This window comes from Limulus polyphemus, unplaced genomic scaffold, assembly GCF_000517525.1.
Source record: "Limulus polyphemus unplaced genomic scaffold, Limulus_polyphemus-2.1.2 Scaffold173, whole genome shotgun sequence".
In the NCBI taxonomy this organism is placed as follows: Eukaryota; Metazoa; Arthropoda; class Merostomata; order Xiphosura; family Limulidae; genus Limulus; species Limulus polyphemus.
The window spans coordinates 105,105-119,167 of NW_013665783.1; the positions used below are offsets into that span (position 1 = coordinate 105,105).

At 34.9% G+C, this 14,063-nt stretch overlaps 1 protein-coding gene across 3 annotated transcripts in view; it reads right to left on the reverse strand.

The window, feature by feature from the left end:
• Positions 1-5,998: 5,998 nt before the first annotated feature.
• Positions 5,999-14,063, reverse strand: part of LOC106478017 (AT-rich interactive domain-containing protein 3C-like) — a 103,011-nt gene continuing 94,946 nt past the window's right edge. For all 3 annotated transcript variants that reach the window (XM_022381539.1, XM_022381540.1, XM_022381541.1), the window contains 2 exons: positions 10,680-10,919; positions 5,999-10,220 (listed from right to left, as the gene is read on the reverse strand). In XM_022381539.1, coding sequence (XP_022237247.1) covers positions 10,111-10,220; positions 10,680-10,919 — 350 coding nt within the window. In that variant the 3' untranslated portion in view covers positions 5,999-10,110. The remainder of the gene's footprint in view (positions 10,221-10,679; positions 10,920-14,063) is intronic.

The following is a 14,063-nucleotide window of genomic DNA, read 5'->3' on the forward strand; positions in this document are numbered from 1 at the left end:
ATCATGATTGGTCGAAATATATAGGAATTGCAAACCTAAAACCCTATCTATGCATTTTATTTAACTTTTAATCTCTGCAAGATCGGAAGAAAGCCAAAAATACCTACTCTTTCTGCTAAGTTTCATTTTGATTGATGGAAATGTAAGACAGCTGAAGAGGAAAAAATATGTATTTTTGTAATGTTTGATCTTTGACTCCCTAAGGTCGGAATGAGGTCCTAAATCGAGAAATGAAAAACATATCAGAGCGTATTGGACCAAGATTTATCCCCTACAACTTTAAAAGCGATCGGTCCACAATTACGCTGAGTAACTACATAATTGTAACTATCGAAAAGAAGAAGAAGAAGGAAGTATAGAAAATACAATAGGTCTTCCCTTTTTATGGAGGAGAACATAAAAATAAAATGTTTTTTTGAATCCAAGTCAGGTATAAACTTTATTGGCATCATAGCCAAACCATTTGCTAAAGTGTCGCCATCTATGTGCAATAAATTAAATGAAGCTGAATTAAAATGGGTGTTAGTGCAGGTGGTTTATTTTAGAACTTTATACACCCTGTATATAAGTAATTATGCCAAAGTATTCGAGATTATAAATGTATGTAGAAGCCAGTTCTTAATCAGTTACTTTTGTTGAACAAAGTTTATATGTCTCGTTAGTTAACGGCTTTCTTACCAAAAAATAAGAAATATTCTCGCATAATATGAATAATAAAAAAAAGAAAAAATACACAATAAGACTCAACAAGTTAGAAGTTAAAAAGTATATTATTTTAATTATTATCTTTCGAAATATTTTCCTCTATTTCTCTAAATATAAATGCCCTAGTTCTTGCCCCTTAGTAACACAGCGGTATGTCTGCGGACGTATACCGATAGAAACCGAGTTTCAATACCCGTGGTGGTACTTGCAGTCAAACATTATCAGATTTCAACATTCATCCCTAGATGAAAGTTTAATAATTTTTTTTGTTTTTGCATATATATATATATAGAGAGAGAGAGAGTTAATAGCACTTCATATAGAATATTTGTATACGTTAATGGAGTGGCTTGTCGCCTCAAAGATTAGCCCTGCTGCATTCTTGGCCATTCGACATTGCAATGCCATTACGATAACACTTATGACTGGAGAGTTATGTTACAGCCCTTTCTGAAGAAGAGTATTCATACAGTGAAATTAGTAAACGACCTAAAGCCATAAGATACATTTTAATGTTCTCAATGAGAGAGAGGAAAATTTTCCACAGCAATTTTCCAAAGTTCTCCTCCTCGTTGTGAAGGTTAAGTTAATGAGGGAGAGCCTTACAACCCGAAATGATATTAGGAGGAAGCTGAGCATATCTCCTAGCACTGTTAATAGAATAAAACTCGGAGTTTAAGTCGACGAAGGCTTATAGTTCAAAAGCTTCCATCGTCTCCTCATAATCAATGGTTGTTTTCATGAGAAACCCATTCGACGAAATTGGAATCACAGCATATACCTGTCAAACCCTAATGCAACTTTAATGGGCTTTACGTCTTCAGTTTACTTAAACGTGGTCTTTGAAGTAAAGGGTCTGTAAAATGTTTACTAAGATGTATTGTCTAAGATAGGCCTCGCAGTCCCTTGTGATTATAATAAATTATACTTGTCGTAAGACAGTAGTGTTAGGCTTATTGTATTTTTTAAAACTTCATTCTTCAATTGAAGAAGAGTGTAAATAATTTATTAAGGTCCCTAAGGAACTGAATAAAGAATGTGGTGTTTAAAATAAAATAAGCGTAATAGTATTGTATTACAATATAACTGAACAAAATCATAGACTATCAAGCAATGATGTGCATAAGTAATTTATAAAATGTGTTTAAAACTCTGATGAAGTCCTTATCGACTCATGGGCCTCGTCGGTGGTTATAGAGTTAAGAGTTTGGTTACTGTATCTAATAGCAAATTTTGAACTTTCAACATTTAATATATTTTATGCTACCAGCATGGGCGCCCGCAGATAATTTTCCAAGGGGGCAATTGTGTGAAATTATGAATTGAATGAAAAGTTCATATGCATATGCTGAATAAATATAGACATAATTTCTCATTTTCCTGGTGGGGGCAATTGCCCCCACCTGCGGACGCCCATGGCTACCAGTATTAACCTATATTATCATTGTAGCCAATACAATATATGTTTCTGAGCGTAATAAATGTAACTTCAACGTATTTTGTACGAAAGTAAACGCGAAGAGCATATAATCCAATTTAGCAACTGTTTATCACTAGGTTGAAAAAAGTCTGTTTTGAAGTTAAGCACAAAGTTACACAATGGGCTTATATATGCTCTGCCCAACACGGGTATCGAAACTCGGTTTCTAGCGTTGTAAGTCCGCAGACATCCCGCTGTGCCACTAGGGGGCTTGAAAAAAGAGAATCAAATATCTGAAAGTAGTAAAATTAATGACATTAATTTGTTAAATCTTACTATTTTATTAAAAAATATATTTAAAAGAGTACCAAAATTTATTCTAGTAATAAACGGAATGAAAAATAATTTTTTCTTCCTAAAGCTCCAGAATTTCTTTATACATAGTACAGAGGTTGATTATGTTGTTATAGCTTATGTCACCGCGTCCGGTTGTGCTCTGTGTGACTACCATACATCTTGACAATAGCCTTGTAGTGTCGTCTTTACTGCAAAAGGCTTCGTCATAAGGCTATCATTTCCAAAGCACAACACACACACCTTTCTGCTTTTTTATAATCTATCTAGTGTAAAAGGACGATGATTTCCTAGCGGCAGTTTCAACAGTCCCATCGCACAGAAATCGACAGATGCCGGGTGTGTCTTCGTATGGGTAAGCATGACTAACAGTTTTATTTTCCAACTGCTTGAGTTATACAACAGTAGTAGGGACCTCACTTTACCGCCAAAAGGATGCCGCCACAGTGGAGAGAGGGGATGTCGTCATCAAAGATGACAAGGTTATAGTTCCAAGTTGTTCCACCAGAGGGCGAGTTGCTAGGACGCCATGGTAAGCGACAAAGTTATTTTTGTTCAACAAAGTGTAACCAGAGGGCGTAACCAACTTATGGAAAGCTGAAATTATAGTTCGATACCAGACAAGCGGCTATAATGGGTGATTACATCACAAAATAGAGAACGTGTTTCTAGGTGACCATGACTTGTACAATAAATGTCTCATCATGTCGATAATCAATCATTTCTAATTAAATCACCCTATAAAGGAAGCTTAACACTAAATAATTAGTTAATCCTAAAAGGACGATTTAATTAATCACTGAGGCAGCATCCTTTGGCTGCGATCGTTCGAGACTTACTACTTACAAGGTTGAACAGATATGTTATTGAAACAGCTTGTGTTGCTTTTCCAGATATCCTTCTTAATTATGTTATATACTGTTGCCTGGGGAACGTGGATGGCTTTTGCCACTGTTAGTGAATCTTAATCTTTTACAAAGACGCCGCATTTTGCTTACCACGGCTGGGCTACAACTTGCAGGTCTCTTTCTTGATGGCCCTTGTGTCTCAAATTGATCCATATTCTTTGGTTTTTCCAACACCATTAAGCACAAGATAAATCCCCTTTTGGAAGTTTTAAGTTCCCTATCTGAACACATCTTTATGATCTGAGTCTATCAATATTTTACATCGGAAAGGGTTGTTACATATCCTCCCCAAAAGCGATTAGTTTAGTTTATGAAAGTTAAACAAATATTAACATTTTCTTATACATTGCAATTAATATTGGCTGTAGTTGTCACGTGTCTTGCTGATCATTTAAGGTGCTCAATTCCGTGTCTAACTTTCAACTGAGTAAATTTTCCCAATTCTTCTTAAGACTAAAATAAAGTTAGGAGGATAACGCGCTTTTTTTTTTTATCCACCTTATACTTTGATTCAGTTACCTGAATGTGTGTCCAAATAAAAAGGGTATTACTTTTTTATTTAAATTAACACAGTACTTTCAAAGAAAGGTTTAAAAGTTTCACATCACCAATTTCTGCAAGACATAACGAAACTGGTTAGTTTTCAAATGAGTTAGTCTAACCATGGTATCTCTCATTTGCTAGCTGTGTGATAAAATTCTTACAGAAACCATATGAGCTTCATCATTTTTGAAACAACTTTTGCAGTTGTTTGTACACGGTTCCCGTATGGTTTTCAAACAAGTTGCTTTGATAATCAGATCAAACACCCATTACACATGATCGTTTAGATAGAAGTTATCAGTTTCTTGTTTGTTTGTAATTAATCACAAAGCTACACAATGGGCTATCCGTGCTCTGGCCACTACGGGTATAGAAATCCGGTTTCTTGCGTTGTAAGTGCCACAGGGGGGGTCTATCAGTTTCTTCAAGTTCTTGCTTTTTATTCCCATATAAGTGGGATTAGAGTTCATGGTTAGTTATCCTTCATGTTTTTCTTTCGAAAACTAACGAAAATTTTATATTGAATCTTCTTTTTAACCCAATTAGTTTTTGAATAAAAACACATGGTTATTACACGTTTAAAAAAAATGCCTTATCCTAAATTCAGGTTCCACACTTTGCAAGTGTCCTCTCATATTACTGTTTAAAAAAAAATCGACATTTTCCATTATATTGTAATCTCTAGTTACCAATATGAATTATTTGGCCTGTTTGTATTGTGAAGACGCATTTCTAATAATCTAAGAAGGTACATTGGAGACAATAATTACCGAAGGAATAAGGTTGAAAACAACAAACTGCGCTATAGATGTATTTTATACAAACAAAAACAACAAGATTTATGACATTTAATTAAATTCCAAAGAAGAAAATAACAACTTCTGAAGGAAAGACGTTTGATTTTAAATCCCTAAGATTAATCAAGTTTTTAAAACAAAATCAAATCAAAAAAGACATTCAATGCTCATTATAGATAACGAAACACCATTTCTAATCACAGCAATATACAATATGTCACAGAAGTCTTGCCCCATGGGGAAATGAAACTTATACATGATTTGCTCGATATGTTTTCGCCCCCATTTTGATATAGGACCACAGACTTTTGGGACACCTTGTATCTACACAGAGTAGTGTCAGGTATGCAGTGATTAACGAACGTGGAATGTTATCAAACTTAAATTGACTGCTGGTCATACCACCCAAAATTAAATTGATTGCTGGTCATACCCCCCCCCCCCCTCCCCAATGAGTTCTTCCATTTCTCTCGGTTAATACTTCTATGAGAAGAAGAAGAAGGAAAAAAAGGAATACGTAGAATAAAAAAAACAAGAAGAAATTTTCAAGTTTATACAAAATATGACGGCCCGGCATGGCCAGGTGGTTAAGGCACTCGACTCGCAATCTGAGGGTCGCGGGTTCGAATCCCTGTCACACCAAACATGCTCGCCCGTGGGGGCGTTATAATGTGACGGTCAATCCCACTATTCGTTGGAAAAAGAGTAGCCCAAGAGATGGCGGTGGGTGGTGATGACTAGCTGCCTTCCCTCTAGTCTTACACTGCTAAATTAGGGACGTCTAACGCAGATAGCCCTCGTGTAGCTTTGCGCGAAATTCAAAAACAAACAAACGAAATATGACAGCTTGAAAATTAATTGAGACTACACTTAAATTACGCTGTAATGGACATGGGCCATTTCTGATAATCGTAAAATTACACTTCCAATATAGAGAAGTGAAACTCCAGGACAAATTCCTTAAACTAGTTATGAAGTTTAAATGTAAAAATGTTAAAGTCCTACAAGGTAAAAGCAGTTTATTTTGTATAAATTGATATTTCTGCAACTCTTTGAATTTTTTTTACGTAATACTAAATAACTGCTTTCAATTTCATCACGTAGAAGTAGGGTTAACCTTTGTGAACTAACAGTATTTTGTATTTACTTCTGTGCATTTTTAAAACGTTCAGTTTTAGTTATTATTATCCAAGAATAACAAAAAATTACCAGACAAGAATTCCTGAAAAACCATTTTATTTCACACAAATAGAGACATACTGAAACAAAAATTTCACATTAAGAAGTGCATGTGATGTCATCTATAAGTGATACCACGTGCTCGTAGATAAGGTATATATTCTGAATAAGCACAGTTACTCATCTAAAATCAATTCTATAAAACAGTTTGTATCGAAAGTGATTCGCAATCAAATGGCCGGATGCTGTACTCGTTAAATTATCGACGTCGTACAATTTAAAACTATAATTAAAATCCAATTTTATTATAGAATATTTTATCCAAGATTGCATATTGTTCTTCTTTGTTTTGCATGTGTTTAATTCCTGTTTAACACCTTTTTTTTTCTATCTCTCTTTAAATGTAATATTTTCCAAACATAGCAGTTTTTGTCGTGCATGCTGTTTATTCATTAATTCCACTGTGTAACAGATGAACGTATAATGTTATTGGTTCAATTCCAAAATAATTGATTTTTGATTAAAATGTAGATTTTGATAACACGTTTTCTACGACAATATAATCTTTGGGTTTTTTATTCCACAATGAACTTATTTGGACCAATTGCCTCTCGGTTTTCGCAAAGGTCATAAATGAGCATTGGAATTGAAAGCTTGCGTTTAATAACAACATTATGGACTTAGCCAAAAGGTTTAAGTTTTTTTTTTTCAAATTAAAAAAACGACTCTCAAAACTTACTTTTTCTTCTACCTTATAATCGAAATACCTCGCACATATTACGATAATAATCGCTTAAAATGCCAGTTTAAATCTTACATTATTGTAATTACGCACCAAAAAAATTCATTCACAGCAAAAGCAAAGTTAACGTAGCGGTTAAAACGTTTCACAACCTATTACGTCTGCTGACAGTACATTGAAATATTGGTCATTTTAACCGAAGTCAAATTGAGATAAAACACATATAGGCACACAACTTCGCGCTAAAGTCTTTCTAGTTTTTATGGCTTTGGTTCTGTCATACAGTGTTGTTGTTTGTAGTTGAGTACAATGTTACACAAAGGGGCTATCTGTGTTCTGCCCACCACGGGTATCAAAACCCGGTTTCTACTGGTATAAGTCCGCAGACATACTGGTGTGCCACTGGGGTGTGGGCATCATGCAGTGATGATGGAAGATGAAATACAAGGTATAGATGAGTGTATTCATAACATTCTTATTCAAGCTACCTTCTTTCGTACAGCTTCCGTTTAAATAAATTTTCAAAAGAGAATTTGTTTTACAAAATTGTGGTACAGATCTAAATAGTAATCTCAACAACCAGCTGCCGTGATAAATTTTAAAACGAGCAAACAATAATTATATAACATTCAGTGAGCTCGTGTTAAAAATGGCCGACTCTTGCACGACGGTAAAAAAGTTGTTGCTTTCTTAGTACCATCTGTCCACCGTGGGTATCGAATCCCGGATATAAGCGTTGCAAGTCCGTAAAGTTATCAGTGACCTACCAGGAGACGACGACAGCGAAAACGATTTCTCTCATCTTAATTTTATAGTGTGCATGACGATATGATATGGTTTTAACATGTTAGTATTTTATCTTAGTTTCCAACATTAAATTGTGCATAATTTTTAATTTAGCCAAATTATAAACTTATGTTGGTTGAGCTTCCTTCCCCTAGTGGCTGAGCTGTAAATCTGAAGGCTCATAACGCAAAAACCGGGTTTCGATACCTATGGTTGGCGCAGCACAGATAACCAACTGTGTAGCTTCACATTTAACAACAAATAAACAAAAGCATTGGTTGATTATTTTGCGCAATTATATTTATGTTCCTTATTGTGCAAACTGGTAGCGATATCTTATTCTGTTAGAGTGTCATCCAACCCTTCAAGATGTAAACAGAATGTAAAAACAATAGGTTTCTACAATTTGAATGAAAGATTGGTTATTCTGTAATATTATAAGAGCTAAGTCATTTACTCTAATTCATGTGTTTACATCTCTATCGCATTAAAAAAAAATCTACTGTATAGAGCCATACAAAAAAAACTTTCCAAGTTTACAAAATGCGTTACAATCAACGTTGAACTTTCTGAATAAAAATGTTATATATTTTTTAATATCACATGTTTTGAGTGCTTACTTAAACGTCACGTAAAAATAAATTTGAAAAACCCTAAAACTATACATACAATTGTTAAGAAGGGTAGGGCTGTGATAATACCTGTTTTCTCTTGTAATCTAATGGTGTTTATCATTTCTTGTGCATATCTGACCAGTTAGCGTTCTTCCAACAGTAAATATATGAAATGTCTCAAATATAGATGACCAAATAGACTAGAAAATTAATCAAGACAGGTTTGTTTGTTTTTTTATAACTAATATATCAAAGTACATCCATGAAATTTTCATATTTGTTTTCCAAGCTGGTGATAATACAGTCAGAAATACCTTAAACTCGGCTTTCGAAAACAAAAAAGAAATCCTTAAAGTAATCATACATGTAAATCAAATCGTCCTAATAAAACAAAATCAATCGGCTAAAACTTACTCCAACAATAAAAAAAAATCTACAAACAGATTAGGTCGACATCATATTAAAACGTTACATTTTTACACTTGACAACAACAAAAATAGTTTTACACATTGTTTACGATAAACGAAAGAACTGTACCAAAACGCAGAGCCGTTCATGTGTTATCCCTGAGAAAGTCCTATATAAAAAAAGACAATAAGCACGGTCTGCAAAGTCTCACATTAACAATATTGAACAACATATGAAATAAAAAGGCAAATAAATCACATAAATATACTACAGTATAATAATCCATTGCCGAGGATCAAATACTAAAAAGTAACATTAAAATGTAAAGAAATGTATACAAGTTCAATATGGACAGAATTTGAAAACATTCAAGCCGGTGAAAAATAGTATAGTTCAGGTTATGTTTCTGTGTGTCTATATATATACAAATATACATACACAAAACATTTACCTCTCTATATATATTCAACATCCAGGCTGAAAATACAGAGTATTAGCCAATATTTGCTGTCCATCCAGGCTTTTGTCTTTCATAGGAGATAAAATACCATCTTGGAGCAGATATTGACAAAACGTCCCACACCTGAGGTACGATTTACCGTTTGCTGTCATTTGTGGGAAGAAAGTTGTTCGTAAGAGAAAATGAGAAATGACAACAAACGACGAATAGCAGAACCTAAGGTTGGTTCCGTATCTGCTCCTTATTTTTAATTCTAAATTAATCTCAAATGTGAGGATCGCGAATATGACGATTTGAGATATCCTCTATCGTAGTACGAATACCTTTACCCATTAACGTTCAATTTGTTGTTCCCATTCTTTATTTCCAGCATGGTTGTTCACTTTAACTCAGTAATCATCGAAAATATAGAAACAACAACACTAAGATACTGTTTTTATATAACGTTTTCTTTCTATTAGGTAAAAAAAAGGAAGACAGAAAACAAATATCAAAAAAAATTAAAGACACGTGGTTTGGATATAAATTCAAATTAGTGTTTTTTTTGCAGAATCTTATTTTGCAAAGCACTAAGTAACCTGATGTGCTGCTCTGTTTGCAAGGTAAGCCACTAAAAAAAGGAGCGACTTGATTTGAAGCTATAAATTAACTTTATGTACATCAAATAAAGATTAAAGTATTTGATTGCTATCTAACTTATCTTTCCCATTTAAAACCTCTCTCTTGGGTGTTGTAAATAATATAATTATTAATAAATATTTCATTCAACCAGATTATTATAAGAATCTCTGTTTATCTTACGAGCTGACACTTTTATTATATCGTACTGAAAGTATGAAACGTCAACATGAGCTTGTATCGTATCATAATTTACAACAACAAAAAAATCTTGGTGAGCTTTCATAATAGGGATTCGTATGAATACAATGGGCTTTCCTGGAATATCGGTAAGTACTATGTGTCGCGCTTTACAAATATTTTACTTTTTTGTTTTGTTTTTCTAAACTGCACGATAAATACAAACGTAAAGTTCCAAAAATCGAAAGCCATTACAGTACAGAGTACGTTGCTGGCCGCATGTTGCCTCCAAAGGACGTTCTGGTGTACTGGTAGGAGTATCCTCTTGGCAGATTGTCAGTGTTACACGATTATAGGAAAAGGCACTATACGAGTAGATCAGTAATGGATGGTCATCACATCTTTGGACTTTTGTGTGACTGCGCAAAGAGAAGCCCTTGATACATCACGCCGTTTATTTCCATACTTACTACTAGAGAATTGTCTGCCTGAGACCGTCCATCGACTGTAAAAATAAAGAAAACGAGTGTTTTAACCTAAAGGATAATTCACAGTTATGAAAACGATAAAACGTTGTCAAAGTTACTTCCATGTGTACTACAGGGGGACCGTTTTAGAGGAATCAAATTAAATCTTGGAAAGCAATCAGGATCAAAAGAATCGCATAACTTCTGACTGAATCTCGTTCTTTAAGCTAAACCAGATATTTCAAAAAAAATCACGTTTTGAAATAAGAAAACACATACCCTAAAACCAAATATGGGGTGGTGATCAAAATGCTTTCCAATGATATGTATATATCTTAGACAACACTTATTATATTATATGTCTCTTTGTACCAGAATTATGTCAAAATATTCTAAATAATCCTAAAAATCATTCAGGTGTCATATATGAAAATTATTAAAAGAAAATCATACGTATTCCTAAAAAAAAAAAGAAAAGAAAAAATTTTGACCAATACCTCTACTTGTAATTTTGAAATGAGCACTGGGCAACGTAGCACGTGCCCACAGAAGGTCATCATCAGAAAGAAACCGTTTCGCAGGAGGCGAGTTGATGACATCTTCCATCTTGCGTGTGAGGCTTTCTTTAGGTCGAACTGAATGATGGGAGTTTCGAGGCATTTGAAGGTTCAGAGCCTCCTGCTGAGGGACCGTAAGTCGCGCAGAAGTCGGAATACCATTACCGTTGTCTTCTTCTCCTACAAAACACAGAATTGGTCATTTATACTGCAAGCTGAGAGGAAATAGTTTTAGGTACCTAGTTTTCACAAACTTAAGTAGATCCTATCCACTATTAACATGCAAACTAAATGATAACATCACAAATCATATGTGCTTAAAACCATTTACACATTCATTAACAACCAATGTTTTACACTAGTGTTACAATAAACTTTATGCCAATTTATTCGTGTGCCATATTTATGTCCTATTTAATCAAAACATGCGTTTCTTTATTCATCTTTATGAAAATATTTACACTAAAAAAATTACAAATATTTTCTCCCAGTAACACTATCATTAGTTTCTGGTTATAACAAAGGTATCTTATATGTTTATTACATATCTTATATCTCAAGTTAGGACTAAAGCTGTTTCACCAAGGCAGAATTTTAGGGCTTATACACTGTCTCGAAAAACCTGAAAAATTTAGGACATGTAAGACCTTCCTCATTTTGCTTTCAATTATGTAAGAACTTCTACCAGAAGAGCTGCTAAAATTCTACAATTAATAATTAATAGTTCTGATTACGAGTAACTAACAAACTACCAAAAGATTCTTCACCAACTTTACGTCATCGATTAGGTACCCTTGCTGCTAACGGTGTTTTTGGCCATTAACCCAAAAACACCTAACGATATTCTTATCATCAACTAATGCAGAAATTTCTCATTGCAAAACGAGCAACGACATTACCAAAATGAGAAACTTCAAGTGTAATTTCACCAAAGGATATCCTATAGTCATTTTTGCAAACTTATTATTATTACTTTTTCTTTTTTTTTTCTGGTTAGGGCGCTCGACTCGCAATCTGAAGATCGTGCGGTCAGATCCTCTTCATCGAACATGCTCGTCCTATATGGTTGTTGACTGGGCCAACCAGCTGGTTTTAAAAATTCGAAGGCGACCCCAAACTAGTTGAGATTAAGGGCGTAAAACAAATAAATAAGAAATAAAAACAACATTAAAACATTGTTGTTGCCCACCAATTTAAACTTTTTTTTCAAAAGTAACCAAAAAAAGTTCAACCTCAAGAAAGCTTTACGAGCCATCTGATATCACTGGTACCTTTAAAGCCTACAAGTGTTTGACAACAAATTTAAGAAACCGGAACACTATGCATCTTGGATGTTCACACTGGTACTCAAATGCAAAAGCATAAAGATGAATAATCAATTGAAGCAATAACATGCCTGTTGGCAATATACGCTGACAGAGATAACACTTTTACTCGGGCCTGGCATGGCCTGGTGGTTAAAGCGCTTGACTCGCAATTTGAGGGTCGCGGATTAGAATCCCCGTCATCAAACATGCTCGCCTTTCAGCAGTGGGGACGTTATAATGTGACGGTCAATTCCACTATTCGTTGGTAAAAGTGTAGCTTAAATTTCACGTACATTACAGTACAGCATCAACAAAACTAATATCCAGTAAATCAGTTGATGCCCATTCTAAAATTGCACAAGTATTCGCGACCTCCCCGCCCCACCCCTGAAAGGCACTTCCGACTTACTTAGGGGGCGCAACCCACAGTTTTGGAATCCACGTAATAGTACAGAACGAAGACAGGTGCCTAACTAAAACTGAAATTTCAGTATGCACTCCAATCATCGCCAAAGTGAGAGAACAGATTTCGTTGGAATTTAAAACAAATAATTAATTAAAAAGTATCCAACAAGTATTTCTTTCAACTAAATGAAAATAAACCAGTAACCCTGGGGGAGGGAGCATCTATCTGAGTTACTATATATATATGCAACATCAGGCTCAAAAGTTAACCCCATCACAAAACACACGAGGATGTCTCCTATCAGTCTACACGATTTATTCCCCCTAGGAGGAGTCCCGCAGTCGTGTCCTTCAAAACAAAACAAAAAAAATAAAAAATCGGGCGTTGAGAAATTACAGAGTGTGGCTTGTTTATTGACGTTTTATGGTGTTTGAAATTCTTGGAATCCGCGGCTTTAACACTAACTTCGTAGCCCAATGGTGCAAGTGCTGACCTTCTTTGAAGAATCTACTTTGTATATTGAAAAGTATAAATAATGTTCTTGAATAATTATAACGTACTTCTTTCGCTTATTGTTTCAGTACGATTGACAAATACGAAAAAGGTTTTTCACGACGTCTTCTGACTTATAATTGATTGGTGACAAGATACTTCGAGGAATGGCACAGACAGCTCCATGTTCACCATTAATTTGGAAAACACCAGCAATATTTTATCCTCCTACTTTACGTTTCGTTCATGTAACTGCAAAGCGTAAATTTAACCTGAAACGTGATCCGCAGCGCATGCTTGTTAACCCTAGTTTTCTTTTTCTTTTTAAGCGCCACCGTACTTTCATTTTTCTTACTGTTATTATTTGGAATATACCACAAAAATATATTACAGTTTAAAATGAATATTTCATTAAAATAGCACTAAGTGAGGCTTCCCTTGAAAATAAATTGGTGAATATTTAGTTTATAGGATAAATTATGATACAAATTGTTATTTTTTAAATGTATTATCGCTTTGTTAAGCATAAAAATAAACAATGAGCTATCTCTCCCACCGCTGGTATCGAAACCCGATTTTGAGCGTTTTAGGACCTCAGACTTACCGCTGAACTACCGAAAAGCTAAGTTGTTATCGCAAAACTTTCTAGAACTACAAGCACGTATGTATGAAAAACGTATTTATACTATTATGGGCTATTTACTATGATCGTTTAGAATATTGTGCGCAAAGCTGTCTGTAATTGTAAGCTGATACACCAAAAGAAAAAAGCTAGTCAACAGCACCCACCGCCAGTTTTTGGGCTACTCTTGTATGACCGAATAGTGAGATTTCTTTGTCGTTTTAATACCGCACCCACGGCCCCAAAGTGAGGAAGGCATTTTGGAAGCAACTGGCTGCGAACCTTGGATCCTCAGATTCACAGTCGGATAACATTAAGTACCAGGCCAAGCATGGCCCTATTTACTAAGAATAGTGGCCCGGCATGGTCAGGTGGTTAGGGCGCTCGACTCGCAATCTGCGGGTCGCGGGTTCGAATACCCGTCACACCAAACATGCTCGCCCTTTTAGCCAGGGGGGCGTTATAATGTGGCGGTCAGGGCCACTATTCGTTGGTAA